This window comes from Pipra filicauda, unplaced genomic scaffold (genome assembly GCF_003945595.2).
Source record: "Pipra filicauda isolate LSUMZ 115617 unplaced genomic scaffold, ASM394559v2 scaffold508_size1329835_pilon, whole genome shotgun sequence".
NCBI classification, from domain to species: domain Eukaryota; kingdom Metazoa; phylum Chordata; class Aves; order Passeriformes; family Pipridae; genus Pipra; species Pipra filicauda.
The window spans coordinates 842,661-861,103 of record NW_024104652.1 but is presented as its reverse complement, the minus strand read 5'-3'; the positions used below and the strand labels follow the sequence as shown (position 1 = coordinate 861,103).

General features: G+C 48.2%; 1 protein-coding gene across 2 annotated transcripts in view; it reads left to right on the top strand.

Moving 5' to 3' along the window:
* Window positions 1–7,142: 7,142 nt before the first annotated feature.
* MAP4K5 (mitogen-activated protein kinase kinase kinase kinase 5) overlaps window positions 7,143–18,443 on the top strand; it is a 57,597-nt gene continuing 46,296 nt past the window's right edge. Inside the window, exons 1-2 of one of the 2 annotated variants that reach the window (XM_027744475.2) lie at window positions 7,143–7,345; window positions 7,580–7,733. In XM_027744475.2, coding sequence (XP_027600276.1) covers window positions 7,626–7,733 — 108 coding nt within the window. In that variant the 5' untranslated portion in view covers window positions 7,143–7,345; window positions 7,580–7,625. The remainder of the gene's footprint in view (window positions 7,346–7,579; window positions 7,734–18,443) is intronic. The other variant, XM_027744477.2, reaches the window with a different exon arrangement.

The following is an 18,443-nucleotide window of genomic DNA, read 5'->3' as shown; positions in this document are numbered from 1 at the left end:
ACACCACTGGGGATGTAGCCCAGGGTGTGTTTGGCTTTCTGGGCAATGCCAGCCACAGGGAGTTTGGTCATTCCCACCCTCTCCATGTGGACCACGTTCATCCTCATCCAGTGTTTGCCCACACTTGTGATTCCAACAAGCTGCTGGACCTGTCTCTGAAGCCACATCCCAGTGCTGCTCTTTGGAAGATACAAGCACAGTGCTCAAGGAACAACCCATTAAACTGGAAATGTGGTGGTCACCAGAGGGAACTGAGCCCCAGACTGTATCTGCAAGAGCAGATTTTGGGAGAATGCTTTTCATTTCTGGACTCTGGCCTGCAGCAGTCAGGGAAAGCCGGTGGCCATCCAGCTTTGCTGGAATCACAGGAGCCAGCAGGATCCGCTCTTCATCTTTGACAGCGGGGGGAAAAACATTCAAAAACGAACCAATTTGCTGTTCCAGGCAGCTGATCCCTGCCAAAGCCATGTGTTGTTGTGCTCCCATTGATATGCTGATACCTAATTCCTAAGTGCCTTCTCCAATGCTCTGTGACTGCCTTCCCGGTTGGCTTCTTCCCTGTGTTTACAGCATCAGGATGAAACACATAATTTTGGCTCATTTTGGCTCGCTGAAGTGCTGGCTCACGTGGCAGGGAGCTGGATCCTGCTGGGCACTGTGACCACGAGGAACTCAGCCTTGCAGAAGCTCCATTAGAATTTTTGTAAATAATCCCCATGCCTGTTGCTGCTTCAATGTAGCAGAGAAGAAATTGGTGTTCTGAGGTGAGGGGATATTTCTTCTGCTGGACACTCAGAGGGGTTCAGATGGGTTGAAAGAGGAGATGAGAAGAAAAGCAGCTGGGAAATGGAGAGGGGAGGGGAAAAAAAAGGAGGATGGAAAAGGAAATCTGTTAATTTGAAAGTCTAATTAAACTAAGATGGGCTCAGGTCCTGTTTTCCTCATTCCCTTTGAGAATTGCTGCTAAGGTTGAGCTTGTACTGCCCCATTTACTGGCATTTTCTCCTTTTCTCTTGCCATTATGGCACGTGGTGTCCCAATGAAAGAGGAGTGGACAGGTTTGATCCTGTGCTGTTCGAGAGGGATTGTCTCCATGAACTCCCAAGGCCTTTTCCTGCATTATTTCTTATGATCCCAAGTTGGGGCATTTGCAGATGGCTTTGTTTCCCGAGGGTGACTCAGCATTTGTTCATTTTCATCCATCCCTCCGCTCCACCGATTCATCCTCCCTTTATTTTCCCAGTTGCAAACAGCCCTTCCCAGGAAGCATCTTTCCCTTCTTGCTGCCCGAGCTGCCAGATCACGAAGAGCTGATTCCACAGCAGATGTGCTGAATGGGCACAGGATGGAAGGATTCTTGAGGAGAAATGACGCTAAATCAAGGCAAAAAGAGAAAATACCACGGAGAGACAGAGCGGAGCAGGCGGTTCCCGATCGGTGCGACGGGAGATACAGCACTGGGAAGGCCCCAGAATGAGGAGAAAACCTCGAATTAAGTCCCTCATGTGTAGCAGTGGCAGGAGCCGTTTCATAATTTACCTTGATTCGACTGTCCCACTTACCCAGGCGGCTCTTAGAGTTGCTTTTCATATCCCCGGCCCCTCGTTGTGCAACACTTACGTAAGAGGTGCCAAAGGGACGCTGCCAAGGCTCTGCTCTTGCTCAGGTGCCACCACGGACTTGCTGCTGAGGGAAACGGTGCCATCCACACGGGTTTTCCTTGCCATGACACCGACAAGGCGTTGCCTGAGCCCCTCCAGGTGACAGATCTGTGGTTATCCAAGGATCCTGGAATTGTTCGCTTCCTCCCCGCAGTTTTTGTTATCACTTCTGCCTTCTCAGCCTTCGCTCCTTCACTGCTCCTTCTTAACTGCATGGGAAAGTCAAAGGAGTCTGTGTGGAGCACTGCAAGGGGATGTCTCCCCAGTAGAGAGAAATTGCCCATGTGTCATTGCTGTTTTAATTTCTGCACCCTTATTCTTGGGTTAAGAGGCCACAATTCCTAGGAAATACCAAAACAGCTTTTTCCCCACTCCTGGAGCTAAAGCCTCCCTAACATCTTTCTGTTGGTTTTTTTGTTTTGGTTTGGTTTTTCCCCTTACTGAAATATTTTAAGTGAAGCAGATCTTTGTTGCTTAGGAAATCCTGCTATTCCTGCTGTTCCCATTTCTCACCTCAAGTTGTGCTATGGCCGCCTACATTTACAGGGGCTTTGCAGGCAAAGGAATTATGCTTGCTGCTTCTGTAAACAGGATTGCACACTAGGGCTGCAACAGAGGTATTTCACTGTGGAGGAGACAGAATTCCAGCAGTTAATTAAATTACTTGCTTAATCAGTCACTGGGAAGGCCCTGCCTTCTGGAAGATGCTCTGGAAACTGAAGGAGCTACTTAAGAATAAAAAAAAAAATATGGAGATATAGAGCCATCAGCACAAAATTTCAACCAAACCAAGCCCACAGGCCTGGTTTTACATCAGGGGCTGCCTTTGCACAATCTGTGGTCCTCTTATTTATCTTTATTAGGAAAAGGCTCATCCCTCAGAGGGTGGTTGGCACTGCCCAGGCTCCCCAGGGCAGTGGGCACGGCCCCAAGGCTGCCAGAGCTCAAGGAGGGTTTGGACAACGCTCTCAGGGACAGGGTGGGATTGTTGGGGTGTCCTGGGCAGGGCCAGGAGCTGGACTGGATGATCCTTGTGGGTCCCTTCCAACCCATGATTTTCATTTCAGAGGTCAGTAAGATGTCTCCTAAGCCCAACTTCCCATCTATTTCCGACGCTGTTTTCCATTTGTTCTTTCCTGCACTGACAGGCAGATGGACATTACATTGAAAACATCCTTCCTCACCAGCCTCTTTTCTTTTTTGCAACGTGGCTTTAGTAAGTCCAAGCCAAACCCTGGGCGTGCCAAGTTTGTTTCTAGGATTTCCCCTTGAAGATACACCTCGGCCAGGAAAAGGCTTCCAGCTCCCCTTGGCAGGGCCAACCGAATCCACCTGCCTGGATGATTCAGCAAGATACTTGCAATATGTTCCAGCCAGGTTTGTGCACCTGGAAACGTGGGAAGCAGCCTGGTTTCCAGGCAGTGCTCTGAATGCCCCTTGTTGGTGCTGTTTTTAGTGGAATGGCCACATTTTCCTGCATCCTCGTGCTGAGCTGTTGCTGTTGGTGGAGCTGCCGGGCTTCACCTCTGCCCTCCTGCACGTGCACATGGGAGGGAAGGGCATCCAGCTGGTTTCCTTCCTTTGAATGCAAACAGCACAATCAGCTGCAAAGTCTCCTGAGATACATCTACGTAAACAGGGTGACACAAAAATAATGTATAGCCACAGTGCTCCTCTTCCTTCCGTGAAAAACAAATCCGTGCACAAGGCTCTGAGCTGTGCCTCACTTAATTCTCCTGCTCCTGCAAGGGAGACAAGGCTCCTGACAGCCTGAAAAGGCTTCTCTCTTCCCAGAGCATCTCAGCACAACCACTGGAGAGATCCTCAGTCTATGTTGGACTTTCCCAAGTGAATTCCCAGGCTGGACATAAGAAGCGTCTAACAGGCCTCCTTCTCCTGCCTGAAGCTGTTCCCTTGGCTGTGTTCTCTCCATCCATCTTGCCAAGACCTCTCCCTCTTTCTGCTCTTTAGATTTTTCCAGGCATTTTGGTACTTGTCATCTTGTGCCCACAGCAGCTGCCACCCCAACTGTCCCCACAGGGCCATTCCAGCAGCGAGAGGCCATTTGGGACCTCCCAAAGCCCTCCCTATCCCTCTTATTCTGGATCCCAGTAGCAGAGCTCAGCAGGCAGGTAAAGCAGCATTAACAGCACTGAAAGCTGCCCAAGTGATGCCAAGAAGAATTGGACTCAGGGGTGGAAAGGTGCCTGCAGAGATTTGGGAATGGCTCCAGGGCAGGCCCTTCACTCGTGGCAAGACAGGGTGTAGCAACACTGTGTGTTCCACTGGGGAGGAAAACCAGCCTGAAAAACCCAAACCACAAACTTAGGAGAAAAATACATCTCAAATCATAGGGAAGATGCTGCAGCAGTTTTTGAATACCTTCCGCGTGACACCGTTAGACCACGTGAAATTAAAGATATTTACAAAAACTAGGGGCTGAAGTATCTTTTCCTCATGCTGCCGTTTCATACCTCAGCGTTTCTCATGTGCCAATGAACGTGCATCCACATTTTGCTGCTTTTAAAACCACCTTCATGAACATTGTTCAGTTAGAAATTCCTGCATCTCCCATTACCAGATGAATCTCGGTCAGTGTCTCGTTAAAATAACCTTGGCTGTTCTTCCTCCTAAGACTACAATACAAACAGCTCACATTCTCTAATCCTACGTAATGCCTTATGTAAAACCACTTAACATTCCTTTTAAGGCTGGGACCCATTCAGACAGAAAGATGCTGCATAAAAGCACATTCCGAAACACGCTTGACCAGAAAAGCGACGTGGTCTAGGGCGGAAAATATGGAGCAGGAATCGGTGTTTGTTCAGGAGAACACGCCTGGCAGCGTGCGCAGAGTCCGGCCATGTCTTGCCCTGTGAGCTTTGCACAACTCATTACAATCGTTAATTAAATCATTAGGCTGGAAAAGCCCTCTAAGATCGAGGCCAACCCTTAACCCAGCACTGCCAAGGCCACCACTAGCCCATGTCCCCGAGTGCCACATCCACACGGTTTTATTAGATCCCTTCGGGAATGGTGATTCCAACACTGCCGTGGGCAGCCTGTTCCAATGTCTGACCACCCTTTCCATGAAGACATTTTCCCTAATATCCAACCTAAACCTCCCTTGGTGCAACTTGGGGACATTTTCTCCATTTTCCTCGTTTTTTTCTAATCAAGAAATTGCAGCAGTAATACAGTCCCAGGGCTGGTTTTATCCACGTACACTTCCCAGTAGTGCTTCCAGCAGGGACTGAGACTCAGCTGGGAAAGGTGGACTGGAGCTCAGAACACAAGATGGGCTCTGAGAGCCCACTCTTCACCTCTGGCAATATGGGATGAGAAGCAACACCTCCAGGTGGAAAATGAAACTTAACCCTGAAAATGAAACTTAAACTTGAAGCAAGGACAAAATATGGGAGCTTTTACATCAAATTCCAGCCCTTGGATCTGTGAGATGTTGTAGGAGGCCAAGTCTTAATGCACCATCTGCAACTGGAAAATGAAATGTCCTTTTTCCTGTGCTGTCACCCGATGGCTTGTCAAGAGCAGCAAATCAATAGAGTAAAAAGCAGCATCTGAACCCTCAGCTGAGGAAAGGAAAAGAAAAAGGACGCAAACAGCTCCATATCAGGAGCACAGGAAGCTGATTTATGAGGGGAGAGGTAATTGTTTTGTTAAAAATCACTTGAGGAAATACAGCTCCCTAAAGGGTAAATAGTTTCTTGTTTGTTGGGGGTTCAGGAAAACTTAGGTATTTATGTTGGAGAGAACATACAGGATGTAGAAAGCTTTCAGAGTACAAAGGGAAATTAAATGGGAACCTCTTTAAGAGCAGCCCTGAGCTCCCCTGTCTCTGGGGAGCAGGGCAGGTTACATTTTGGAGCCTGCTCCCGACACACACAGTTTCAAACGAGCCCATAAACAAATCCCAATTTGGGGTTAAAACCCAGACTCCATTTTAAACTGAGGATCAATGCCCAGCTACATTGTCATTAGACTATATTGGACCAGTGTGGGCTTGTGTGGCTGCCAAAAACACAGAAACTGTTCTTAAATAACCATCTTGAGCACCAAAGAGACTCGTACATCTGGCATCCATTTGATTTTTTTTTTCCTTACCTAACTTCTGCAGACGTATTTCCTGCGCTGAGAACGTGGTAGTTTTTACGCCTAGAAAATCACACCTCCTTTAAGGCCTTAATGATTTTATGTGCAGGGACTGCTACTGCGAATTCCAGCATTCCTCTGCTCCATATCCCCACCTCTGGGTTTCCTGAGAGACCATAGGTGAGTTTTGCTCAGAATTTCGGCCGCTTCGCTGCAAATAATTGTCCTCCAAAGAGGCAGCTACAGAATACCTTCCACTTCGCAGTTTCACGGAAGCTTTTTTGGCTTTGGGAGCCCAAGGAGGCGAGTCCCAACAGGTCTGAGGTAATTCTGGTGTGACTCTCATTGCACTGGCTGCCCACAGAGCTAAATGCCCTGGGTGCCTGATCAGCCCACGAGAAGGATTACGTGGTGTGGCTGCAAGGCTGCGATCCAGAGCAGTCCTGCATCTTCCTCTTGCACCTCAGAGCCTCTCTGGGAGCATCCCAGCCTCCGGAGCTCTGCTCAGTTTTGCCACGGCAGCTGTGATAATCCCGACCAGGATGTACACAAAGGAACAGCTCTGGTGTGAAAGAAGGAAAGCTCAGCCTTGTGTTTGGTAGAAACACACATGTGGATATAAATATATATAATATATAGGTGGCGTAGGCGAGCTGGGGGCTTTCCTCCTGCATCAAACCAAGGGGCACAGGCTAAAGGCCGTGCCTGCCCCCACACTTGTCCCTCCACAATAAAGACCTGTTGGAGCAGGGTCAGAGGAGGCCACGGAGATGCTCCGAGGGCTGGAGAACCTCTGCTCCGGAGCCAGGCTGGGAGAGCTGGGGGTGTTCACCTGGAGAAGGGAAGGCTCCGGGGAGACCTGAGAGCCCCTTCCAGTGCCTAAAGGGGCTCCAAGAGAGCTGGAGAGGGACTTGAGACAAGGGATAGAGGGACAGGACAAAGGGGAATGGCTTTAAGCTGCAAAAGGGGAGATTTAGGATGGATATTAGGAAGGAATTGTTGGCTGTGAGGGCGGTGAGGCCCTGGCACAGTTTGCCCAGAGAAGCTGTGGCTGCCCCCGGATGCCTGGAAGTGTCCAAAGCCAGGTTGGACGGAGCTTGGAACCACCTGGGAATGGTGGAAAGTGTCCCTGCCCATGGCAGGGGGGGCGTTGGAGGCGGATGATCTTTATACGACCCCTTCCAACTCAAACCATCCTGTCACCGCTCCACGGGCTCCGGACGTGGCGGCGGCACCGGGGCCGCGGGAGGGGTGGGGAGCAGCGCCCGGTAACAGCCCCGGGGCAGCGGTTCCCCCTCCCGCGGGGCCGGGCGGGGAGGGAAGGGCAGGGCAGGGCAGGGAAGGGAGCGGGAGGGGAGCGGGGCCGGCCGTGGCCGCGCCGGGGCGCTGCGGCGGCGCTGCCGGCCCGGCCCGTCCCGACCCCGAGCGGACCCGGCGCGGCTCGGCCGCGGAAGGAGAACGCGAAGGAGGAGGAAAAGGAGGAGGGAAAAGCAGAAGGAGGCGGCCGCTCTCCCTCCCTCCCTCCTTCCCTCCCTCCCTCCCTCTCCGGCGGGACAAAGGGCTGCGGCTCGCAGGTAGGAGCCGGCCCGGCCTGGCCGCCCCGGCGGACGGGCCGCAGCCGCAGCGGCCCCGGCCCCGCACCGCCCCGCACCGCCCCGCCGAGCCCGCCCGGCCCCGCTCCCCGCCCGCCCCGGCGCTTCCTGCTCGGCCCCGGGGAGCCCCGGGAGCCGCGGAGGGCGCGGCCGCCCGCCCGCCTTTGTCTCGGCCGGGCCGGGCCGGGCCCCCCCTGACCCCCCTCCCCGCCGCAGGAGCCATGGGCCGGTAGGAGCATCCCGGAGGGACGCGGCGCTGGACATGGAGCCGGCGGCGCGGGCGAGCGGGGACATCCTGAGGCGGAACCCGCAGCAGGACTACGAGCTGATCCAGCGGGTCGGGAGCGGCACCTACGGCGACGTGTACAAGGTGAGCGGCGGGGGGGCCGCCCCTGGCACAGCCCGGGGGCTCCCAGTTGTCTTTAAAAGGGTTGGACGCGAGGGCACAGGTTTCCCGGAGAAGCCGTGGCTGCCCCATCCCTGGAAGTGTCCAAGGCCAGGTTGGACGGGGCTTGGAGCGACCTGTTCTAGTGGAAGGTGTCCCTGCCCGTGGCCGGGGGTGGAATGCCATGATCCTTAAGGTCCCTTCCAGCGCAAACCATCCTGGGATTCTGTGGTTTGCGCTCGAGGCTTGACTTGGTGAATGTTGCAGGTGATCCTTTCCACGTTACTGCCGGAGGAGGTAGAGGATATCTGCTGCCCGTACCTGTTTTCCAGAACGCATCCAGCTAAAGCACCTGATTAAAAGGGTGCAAGTTTATCCCCGAGGTTAATAATAGCCCGCGAAAGGCAGAAGCAGATTAAAGCTCTTCAGAAGCTGGAACGGAATTCCAGCACGAGGTAGAGTTAGTGCAGCACGTCAAGTAGATGCTCTTGAAATGGGGCGTGTGAAAGGTGTCCCTGTCCACGACAGGGGGGTGGAACTGGGTGATCTTTGAGGTCCCTTCCAACCCAAACCATTCTGGGATTCCGTGAATCTGTGTTGCCAGAACCGCAGTTATGGGGGACAGGAGGGGTCGGACCGGTGTGTTGCTCTCACACGAGCTCCTTCCCCATCCATCAGGGGCCTTCCCCATCCATCAGGGACCTTCCCCATCCATCAGGGACGTTCCTCACGCATCGCAGATGCTCGGCAGCTTTTAGGGCTGGGTGGCTTTTAAAGAAAGCCTTGAATCTTCCAGCCCGCGTTTGGCAGCCTGCATGTTCAGCTGCATGGGAAGGGAGGCTGTGTGATGTTTTCCTTTGTAGTGCTGTTGAGTGTGTTTAAAATAGACCTGACACAGCCAAGCGTGCAAGGAAAGGTGTGTTCCTGTGCCACATGAAAGGCAGCGGTAATTGCTCGTGCTGGGGGAGGGCTCTTTGCTAATGTTCAAATTGAAGTTTTATAGATGGATCCTGTTCCCACCACCCCTTTGAAATGGTTACTTATGACCTCGGGGAGTTATTTTTAAAAGTTTTCACGGTGCATATTTACCTTCCTCTTTTATTTTTTTTTTCCTCCTACGGTGCTGTGCACAGATCACTCAGCTTCTTTCCCGAGGAATTCCAGCCCTAAATCCTTTAAAAAGAACATTTCAGCTGTCATAAACCTGGAACTCAGCATACCTTGAGCTGCTTTTGTTTGTGTGTGCCTGCGTAGTACAGGGCAGCATGACAAGAAACAACCAGGCAGCACGACAAGAAATAACTAGTTGTGTTGCAGGGAAGTATTTTTTTGTGTCATCTCTTCGTGGAAAAAGAAATATTCTGCTTCTCATTATCCTGGTAATTAGTGGAGAGCTGTGCTGACATGTCATCCAGCTTCCGGTTCCAGAGCTGGTTTGAATTCATGGCTCTGCTCTGTGCCATGTAAACATATCCCCTTTAAACAAAAAAAAAAAACCACCCCACAACCCTCTTCCCCCCCCCCTTCCATTCTTTGGGTTATGAAAAATGTGCCTTTTACTCCTGAAACGGTTTCAGATAAGGAATAAAACCCAAAGCTTCTCCTAGTGCAGCCTGGCAAGTTTAAATCCAGGTTTTTGGCAGTCGTTTTAGACGTTGTTATGAGCCTGAAAGAAGTATAAAGTTAATGAGTTTAAAGTAGTTTGAGAGGCCACATTTGTTTCTAGGTCATTGGTTTGCTCTTTGTTTTTGTAAAGCCCTGCAACAGGGAGGAACTGTATCAAGGGAATACTGAATCAGATGGCACTGCCTCTGATGACAAATATGCACAGCAAACTTATTTTTTAAAGTCACTGATGTTATGATAATTTTTAAAAGTAAGGTAAACCTTTTTTTTTCTTGAAAGGACTTAACGTGTAAACACTGTACTTTTATTTTCCTTAGTCCCTGGTAAGTCCCAGTGCAGATGGCACATCTTGTGCTCGCTGAGTGCTGTCAGTAGTGTTTACAAAATGCATTTATTAGTGACTGTCCAACTGTTTTTATGTTGCAGAGCTCGGGGAAGGTTTGCTAGAGAGTGCTCTTAAATTAACATGGAATTTTCCCCTCACTTCTTCAAGTGGTTTCTCTGCTCCTTTGCTAATAATGAGTCACCAGTGTCTCCAGCACAGTTGTTTTTGGGATGTCTAAGCCGGGCAGCCTCTGACTGTGGGACATCTGCCTCTTCCCCAAATGCTTTCTGGTGGTGGTGGTTCATGCTTCAAATTCCTCTTGGGGCATTTGGTAGCTTTTAGAGTAACTGGCTCTTTTTTGGATGGTGAAGGCGGAGGTTAAGCAAATATTTCTCTTCACTATTAAGTTACAGAAGAATATTTAAGGCTTTTCTAAAATTTTCCTGCCCACTTTGCTTTTCATTACTGCCATGAAAGCTTAAAACTGAGCTGTGTTTTCTTGGTGTTTGTGGGTTTTATTTCTCTTGTCTGTCACAAGGCACACAATGGTTGATTGTAGGATTGCTGGTAAGTGCTGGATTGTTGATGTTGTTTTAATATTTATCTTTTTTTTTTCCCCAAAATGCATTTCAGGCTGGGGGAGAAACCATCTGTAAATGAACTCTTCTTGTCTATTCACAGCATGTGTAAATAGATCCAACTTTGGGTCTAGCAGTCTTGGAAGTGATTTCCATTGCAATCCTAATGTGTTGGTTATCTGTGGCGGGAAAGCTTTTTTCCTTTTTAATAGAGGATATTATTATTAAGCCAATTATGATCCATTGGAATAATTTATCTCTCAAAGCATCATACCAAGCTCTCTTAAATTACTGGCTTTGGAAAGAGGTTCTGATAAGGAAGATTAGGAACTCACTAGACCTTGATAATATGCTGACAGTGTATTTTTGTCCCCACTCTCTCAAATTTAATCTGTCTTTTCTGTTTGCCTACCTTAGTCATAAACATGAAAATCCCAAACCAGTATTTAAAAATGGCATGAAATTTGCTCATACATCTGTTTCATGCTGAAATAGATGCTCTCTGTGTGTGTGTGTGTGTGTGGTTAATGCAGAAACATCCAGCTGACGGGTGTCTTGGAGCAGAAAATTAGACAGGAGGCTAGAAACTGTAAATGGAATTTAATCTCCAGCACTAGGAAGTGGCTGGTCAGATCCCATCCCAGGTAAACTCCCACGGTGTGGTTGGATGTTTCCCTGGATGGGTTTTCACACCAGCGTGACCTGTCAGTGAACCTGCAGCTTTTCAGTAGGGCTTTGTGGTCTTAATTTGTGCCGGGCTGGTTTGATAACAGGGTCACATCAGGAGCTGTGTAAACACGGGTGTCTGCAGTCCACGATGTTTTCTGGAAGCACTTGGAATAGCATAAGACTGGCCTGTTTTGGTTAGCTGTTGGAATTTGGTTGCATCAGAACATGGAGTTTTTGTGTAGCTGTGGAAGTCGGTGTCCTGAAGGGAGCTGGAAAGTAAGAGCTGTGTTAGGGGGATAATTTACTGGAGCTGATCCTTACTGAGATTTCCTTCGTGGGCTTTTTGTCTGAGCATTTTTGAGTGACTCTGAATAGCTTTGGTGGAGAGATTTAGGAAAATGTCCAAGGCCAGGTTGCATGGGGCTTGGAGCAACCAGGTCTAGTGGAAGGTGTCCCTGCCCATGGCAGGGGGTTGGAATAAGACGGGATTTAAGGTCCCTTCCAACCCGAACCATTCACAGGGCTTGGCTTTCCGTGGTTTTTCACGCAAGTGCCCCAAACGGAGTTTTTAACTAATCCTTGGTTTTGCAGAAGGGGAACAAAAGGGTGGTTGATGGAAGTGCCTTGTGGAAGGAGGCTCTTGTTTGGCAGCTGAGCTGGGAGCTCATGGATGTGCTCAGCCCAGCACCCTCCGCACGCCGCTCCCGCGGGATGAATAGCTGGATGTCTGTCCTCCCAGGGAGATCAAACATGACCTTGTGCAGCCATTCCAAAGCTGGCTTGTTTTGGGTTTTCCAGGCAGGATTGTGAGCAGTAGCTTTCTTTAAAAGGAAGCACAGGAGACGAGGAATGTACCAAATTAATGGCAGAACCTGCCCGTAAACACCAGGCGGATTTTTATCGAGCATCGTGGAAATTTCATTCCTTCTTGAGGCACCTGCTCAGTCTCTCTTGTGTTGAGATTGTTATTATTATTTTTTAATCTCCTGCACCAGATAAAGGCATTAACTTAGAAGAAACCTGCACTGGTTTGTCACTGATCACTGCTGCAGAGAAATAGTGAGCAGTGAAATTGGATTGTGGCACACACAGACTCTTCTGCTCAAATGCAATTTAAAACAACAAAACCCACTTATTTTATTTTATTGGTTTGTTGTTGTTTTTTTTTCCCTAAGGTTGCCATAAAAGTGGAGCTGTGTTCAGTTTGAGTCAGGTTTTGGCTCTGCTTGTGTGGTCACTGCCTTATTCTCAGAGCTCTGGAGTATAGTTCCTGATGCAGCCAAGGGCTGTTTAGAGCCTGTATTTGATATTTAGAAAATGTCATTCTAAATTCACAGATCAGGAAAGTTATCAGTTAAAGCATTTTACTGCTTAAAATCAGTGGGTTAAGAGTGGAGTATTAATGGTTTTTTGATACCAGAGTAGTTATGGCTGAAACAGTTTTTAATCACATATTCTCAACTTTCTACAAATCTGTTTTGGCAGCTGCCAACCAACTGGATTGGCCAGCCCTGACTCAGCACTTCTGTCCCTGGTGAATATGAGTTGCTGCCACATATAAATGACCATAAAGCATCTGTCACATTGGGGGATTCCACTCTTCCTCTGCACATCAAAGCCTTCTGGCTGCAGTGTTTGCTGTAGCCATGCCTGAACTGTGTGTACTCTTTTTTTTCCATGAGGAGGGTGTTTGGGATGGCATGGAACCAGCGCTGTCGAGTTTCTTCTCGTTCCTGTGGAGTTCCTCTCCTGGGAAATGACAGGCTTGTCTTTTAGGATTAAGTCAGCAGGATTTGTATTTTGAGAACTAAGATGCTCAGTGGCTTATTGACAAGTCTCTGTTAGGATATTCAGGAGTGGAATGTGAAACCCTTGCTTTGCCATTTGTGATACTTGTAACTTCTTCTTGTTAAGCATTTGGTCTTTGTCATGGAATGTTCAAAGCAGTTTGGCTTTAAATGTTACCCCCATTCATGTCCCTCTTTATCAGGAAGGGGTAATGGGTTCAAACTGAAAAGGGGAAAGTTAGGTGGGATATTGGGAAGGAATTCTCGGCTAGGAGGGTGATGAGGCCCTGGCACAGGTTGCCCAGAGAAGCTGTGGCTGCCCCTGGATCCCTGGAAGTGTTCCAGGCCGGGTTGGATGGGGCTTGGAGCAACCTGGGCTAGTGGAAGGTGTCCCTGCCCATGGCAGGGAGTGGAATGAGCTGGGCTTTAAGCTCCCTTCCAACCCAAGCCGTTCTGGGATTCCATGTTTTCTGTTAATGGTAAGTTATGTGGTGAGAGCAGTGTTTATCCCCATGGCTATTTCTTCCTGTCTCTTACTTTGAAGAGCAGGTAGTCTCCAAAATCTCGAAAATAAGGTCTGATTTCTTTTCAACTTGAGAAGAAAGTGAATAGTGCAGTTCATGCCTCCCCTTTGAAACGCAGACCACCCCCACCCCCCAACAGCAGAGGAGATCTCCGGGAAGGAAGAACAGAGATCAGGACACCGGGACCTGCTTCACCTCTGCCTCCGGAAGATGCAGTGGTCACTCTCATTACCAACATTTCTGGATAACCTTGAAAGCCTCCAGGATTTATGGGATGAGGTGTCCGAGCGAGTCCCAGTTCTGTCAGCAGAGGAGCGTGGTAGGAGCACAGGGATCATCCCTGTCAGAGGGAGCAGCTCTTCCTGTCAGCGAGGCCGTGCCGGGGGTTGGCAGCGCGTTCCGCTGACACCAGCAACTGTCCGGCCACGCTCCAGCTGGAAAAACAACCTTCCCTGCCACCTTCGGTTGTGTTTGGCACCTGGCTGCTTGGATACAGCTGGGAATGATGAGGAGAGGCAGCATCAACCCAAGGTGCTTCCAGTTCAGAATGATGCAAAATGGGTAAATCTCCATATTCATGAAGTTGTTCTTCAGCTCAGGGCAGCCCTGATCCACGTGTTTGAGATTGACAGGACTTTTCACAAGGACGTGGAGTGACAGGATGAGGGGGAATAGCTTCACACTGACAGGGTTAGACTGGAGATCAGGAATAAATTTTTGGCTGGGAAGGTGGTGAGGCCCTGGCACAGCTTGCCCCAAGAACCTGTGGCTGCCCCTGGATCCCTGGAAGTGTCCAAGGCGAGGTTGGAGCAACCTGGGCTAGTGGAAGGTGTCCCTGCCCATGGCAGGGGGTGGAATGACACGATCCTTAAAGTCCTTTCCAATGCAAACCATGCTGGGATTCTGTGACTTCCTCACACTTTGTCATGTGTTAGAATTTTGCATTTTAAATTTTTTAAACAAGTTGGAATAGCTCTTTCCCGATTTTTTTTTTAAGGATTCCTAGCAATTAGAGCGCTCAGCAAGGTTTGGTGGATGCAGCAGCCTTTGATTTGTGGTTTATGGCAATTTTGGTGTTTCTGAGTGCATTCTGGATGTCCAGTAAAAAAATTGCATCCAGAGGCTGGATAAACTCTCCCTTCCTAGATGGTTTTGACAAAAGTTTCTGAGTTTGGTACAGAGAGATTTCTGTTCTGCTCTTCAGCTCTCTAAATTCCTTCACCCAAGTGTTAGAGTAATTCATTTTATCCAGCACAGTGGATTGTGTCCACAAAGACCTCCTCAGCTGCTGCAAGAGCTACAACTTAACCTTCTTCCATGATGGATGGATGGAAAACACTGCTGAGAAGCTGCAGCTTGACCATGTCTCTGGAGCTTTTTGGTGAAAGAGCACATGGGAGGGTGAGCAAAGGAATGGCTTTCAGGCTTCTTCATTTGGGATTGGAGCTCAGGGGTCAATCTGCTTTGTGGGTGGTGTTTCCATCCTGCCCCTGTGAAATCCTAAGGAAAGGGATTCAGAGGGTAGTTGCTTATATAGAATCATAAAATGGTTTGGGTTGGAAAGGGCTTGGAAGATCATCCAGTTCCACCCCCTGCCATGGGAAGGGACACCTTCCACTAGCCCAGGTTGCTCCAAGCCCTGTCCAACCTGGCCTTGGACACTTCAAGGGATGAGGCAGCCACAGCTTCTCAGGGCAGAAACATCAGGGAAGTGGAGGAGCTTTAGGGGAAGGTTCAACATCTTATCTCTGAGTCAGGGAACAGGAGCCAGGATGGCACATACCTCTCTGCTGTGTCAAGAGTCAATTGAATTATGGATCTGGTGGATTTAACATCACAGATCTCTCAGAATTGCTCACTTTTGAGACTGAATAACACTAAGATAGAGTTTGAGCAGACACTGCTCAGTACATTGGGAACAGGCAGGAAAAAATCTGACATTTTGTGCAACAGAGGGAGAGTAAGAAGAGCTGAGTTTTTTGCTCCAAAGCCTTTACCTCTTCCAGCATTTTTCCCTGGTCTGTTGTCCTGTGTGTTGCTCTGTTTCTGCTGACCTCTCTGCTCCTGAAGATAGTGAAAAGATTGTGCAAGATGCAGTCAGGGATATCCTCAAAGTACCCCAGTCCTGGTGTCCACAACTGCTGCGTGTACTGGTCCTTCAAAGTGGCATCTTTAATGCTGGATTTGATATCTTGGCATGTTGGAATTACTCTCCTCCCAAGTCTGATTTCATGTCTTCTGCACAAGTGTAGTGTCTGGGAGGTTCACGTTTTCACAGAGATGAGGAAGGTTTGGGTGGAGAAAGAAGGACTGAAAAAAGCTGAATGAACCATATTTTCAGCTTAGTGTGAAAAGCTGGATTTGCAGCCTGTTGAAATGAGAATTTTGAGGCACTCCAGAAAGGCAGGTGCTGTTTCTCTTCAGAGTGGAGAGGTCAGTGCAGGGGGACATTGTTGTCTTATTGATAAGAAATTGTTACTGAGGTACTTTTTGAGTAGCTTTGTCCTGCGCAGCATTAAAGGCATCTTCTTATATTTGAGGGGATGGTCCACCCCAAAAAGCTGTATTTGTGTTCTGTTCTCAGCTGTGTGGATGATTCTTTGCTGACCATGGCTATTGAAGCACCACAGAACTGTGTTACATTTGCCTTAACTCGCTGTTTAATGTACAGACATGCAGGATCACAGCTGAATTACAACCATTAGACTCCCAAAGACATTTGGGGGATTTAGTCATTAATCCCAAGGGAAGATAAGTGGCAAAGTCTTGCACAGGCACAGGGATGTAAACGTGGTAAAAAGAATAAAGGTGGGGCCGTACCATCTTTTACAGATGTATTTTGTCTTGATCAAGCTGTAGGAATTAAAATCTGACAGGAAGCATTGCCTGGTGAGTGCTCCTTGCTCTCCAGTGATGAACAGCTTCAGCTCTTTGTGTTTTATTTATGAAGGGGTTGGAAAACAGCAGCTGCTGAAATTTTGAAGCATTTGGTGTGCAGTGGGGAAAGGGAGAGTGTTTGATGTATCCCTTGCAGGTATTCCCAGCCCAGACCCCGGACCTCAGACAGTCCCCAGGATAAGCAGTTTCTGATAAAACCATTTTGTCTGGGATTAAATTTAAAGCACTGTGTGAGCTCTGCTCCTCTGCTCCTTGATTAATTGGGAAGAGGCAGGACTAACTTTTGGATTAACACAGAACTTTTTAAACTTTGCCAAAACAGTTCCTGTCCAGAGTCTGTTTTTAAGTTTGGCTCACAGTATCCAATGGGACAGAGGGATTTCTGAGGGTGGGTAGGGAGATCTTGGGAATGTTTTATGATCTGCCATCTCTTCAGCATCCGACCGAGCGCCTGCTCAGGGCACATGAACATAAATCTTCCCTTTTTCTCGTTCCGTGGGTGTTGAGTTTTGTGTAAATCCTGCAGTGGGAAGTCTGGAGTACGGACTGACTGTGCTGGCTGGAGCTCCTGATGGGATGGAGGAGGAGGACAGGCAGGCTGTGGCTTTGCTCCAGGAAGGCATGATGTGCAATTCCTCATCCCTGGAAGCGTCCAAGGCCAGGTTGGACGGGGCTTGGAGCAACCTGGGCTAGGGGAAGGTGTCCCTGCCCACGGCAGGGGCTGGAATGAGATGGGCTTTAAGATCCCTTCCAACCCAAACCATTCCATGATTCTCTGAGTAACTTTCCCTGGGTGCTTTGTTGTGCTTCCTAGAGCAGAGCTGAGGGATAGTTTGGGGAAGAGGGAAGCAGCCAGGCTGTGCAGAGTCCCCACCACGATTTCCTCTGGCTTTCTCAAACACATTCCTTCGTGGTGTCTGGCTCAGGAAGGCTGGTCCATGGAAAATGCACGCAGCTGCTGCAGGGAGAGGATTACATTTGCTGGAGATGGGATCTGTGGGCTTGCAGGCTGAGCAGCTTCCTGGGATGGAGGGACATGCCGTCAGAATTCCCCAGGGATCAAGCAAAGGCGAGTTTGAAAACATTTAGGGACAAATAGGAATAAGGCAGGGTGAAAAATGTCCCCAAGTATATTAAAATTTAAAAATATTTCCTTAAAGTTCCAGTTAAGTCATCAGGCCTGATTTACAGCAATATTCTAATTATATAATGATGCACAATATTTGAGCAGTGTGGTTTTGGTTCATTTTTGAAAGAAAATGTAAAGTGAGGAAGTGCCTGGCCAAGTGCTTGAGATCAGGTGACTGAAGTGAAACTGGTGCTTGATAACTGGAGGTTAAAGTGTAGAAAAAGATTATCATTTTTAAGTGACAACAAAAAAGAGTCTTGTTTTCAAGTGACGTCGTTTAAACGAGTTAAGCAGTCCAAACCTGAGGAAAAAACATTTTAAAAATTAAAAAGGAAAAATCAAAACATTTTCTCCTCTCCATTCGGGCTAAAAATAAAATGTGAGAGGATAAAAGAGCTGAAAATCGTGCAAGTTATCATCTGTAGTGAAATGGCAGCATATTTCCTCTTTACTTAACCAGTGTGAGTGCAACACATATTTTATCTCTAACCTTTCTCATGTACTAGCACATTGAGAACTTCTATTTTTCCTCATTAAAAAAAACCCTCCTGAAATGTCAATTCTGTTTATTCCAACGGAATTCCTGGGCTGGGATTTTGAATTTTTCCACTGCATTAGAAATATTACTGATTGCTATTTCATCACCTTTAAATTCAGATTGTAAGTAAATGTTGGGTTTTATTCCAGTAGAAACAGCTGTCCCAGTATAAGAAAGGAGCTTCATCTCTTACCCATTTCCCACCCCAAGAAGGTGACAATTGATCCAGGACAGATGCAAACCAAAGCTTAATTGTAGAGCAGAAAAAGAATTCTCCCAGCTCCTATTTTTAATTAATTTTCCTTTAACTTCTTTGATTACACAGCTGCTTTCTTTTTAATTCATTCTCTCAGTTCTGGTTGCTGTTTTATTTAACAATAACAACAACAAAGAGCAAAACCACCCAGCCCTATTTTCTTTATCAGGACAACTTCAGGGCTCATTCTTTTGAATTTTGTCACTGTGAGTTCATCTCTGAGGACCTGAAATTTTTAGGGGGTGATCACCTTGGTTGGAGGGAGATTTTTCTACTTAAATCTACATTTTTCACCTGCACCTCTCTAGGTTCTATCAGATAAATTAGGATAAGGAAAAGGAGTCAATATGGATTTATACCTTGGG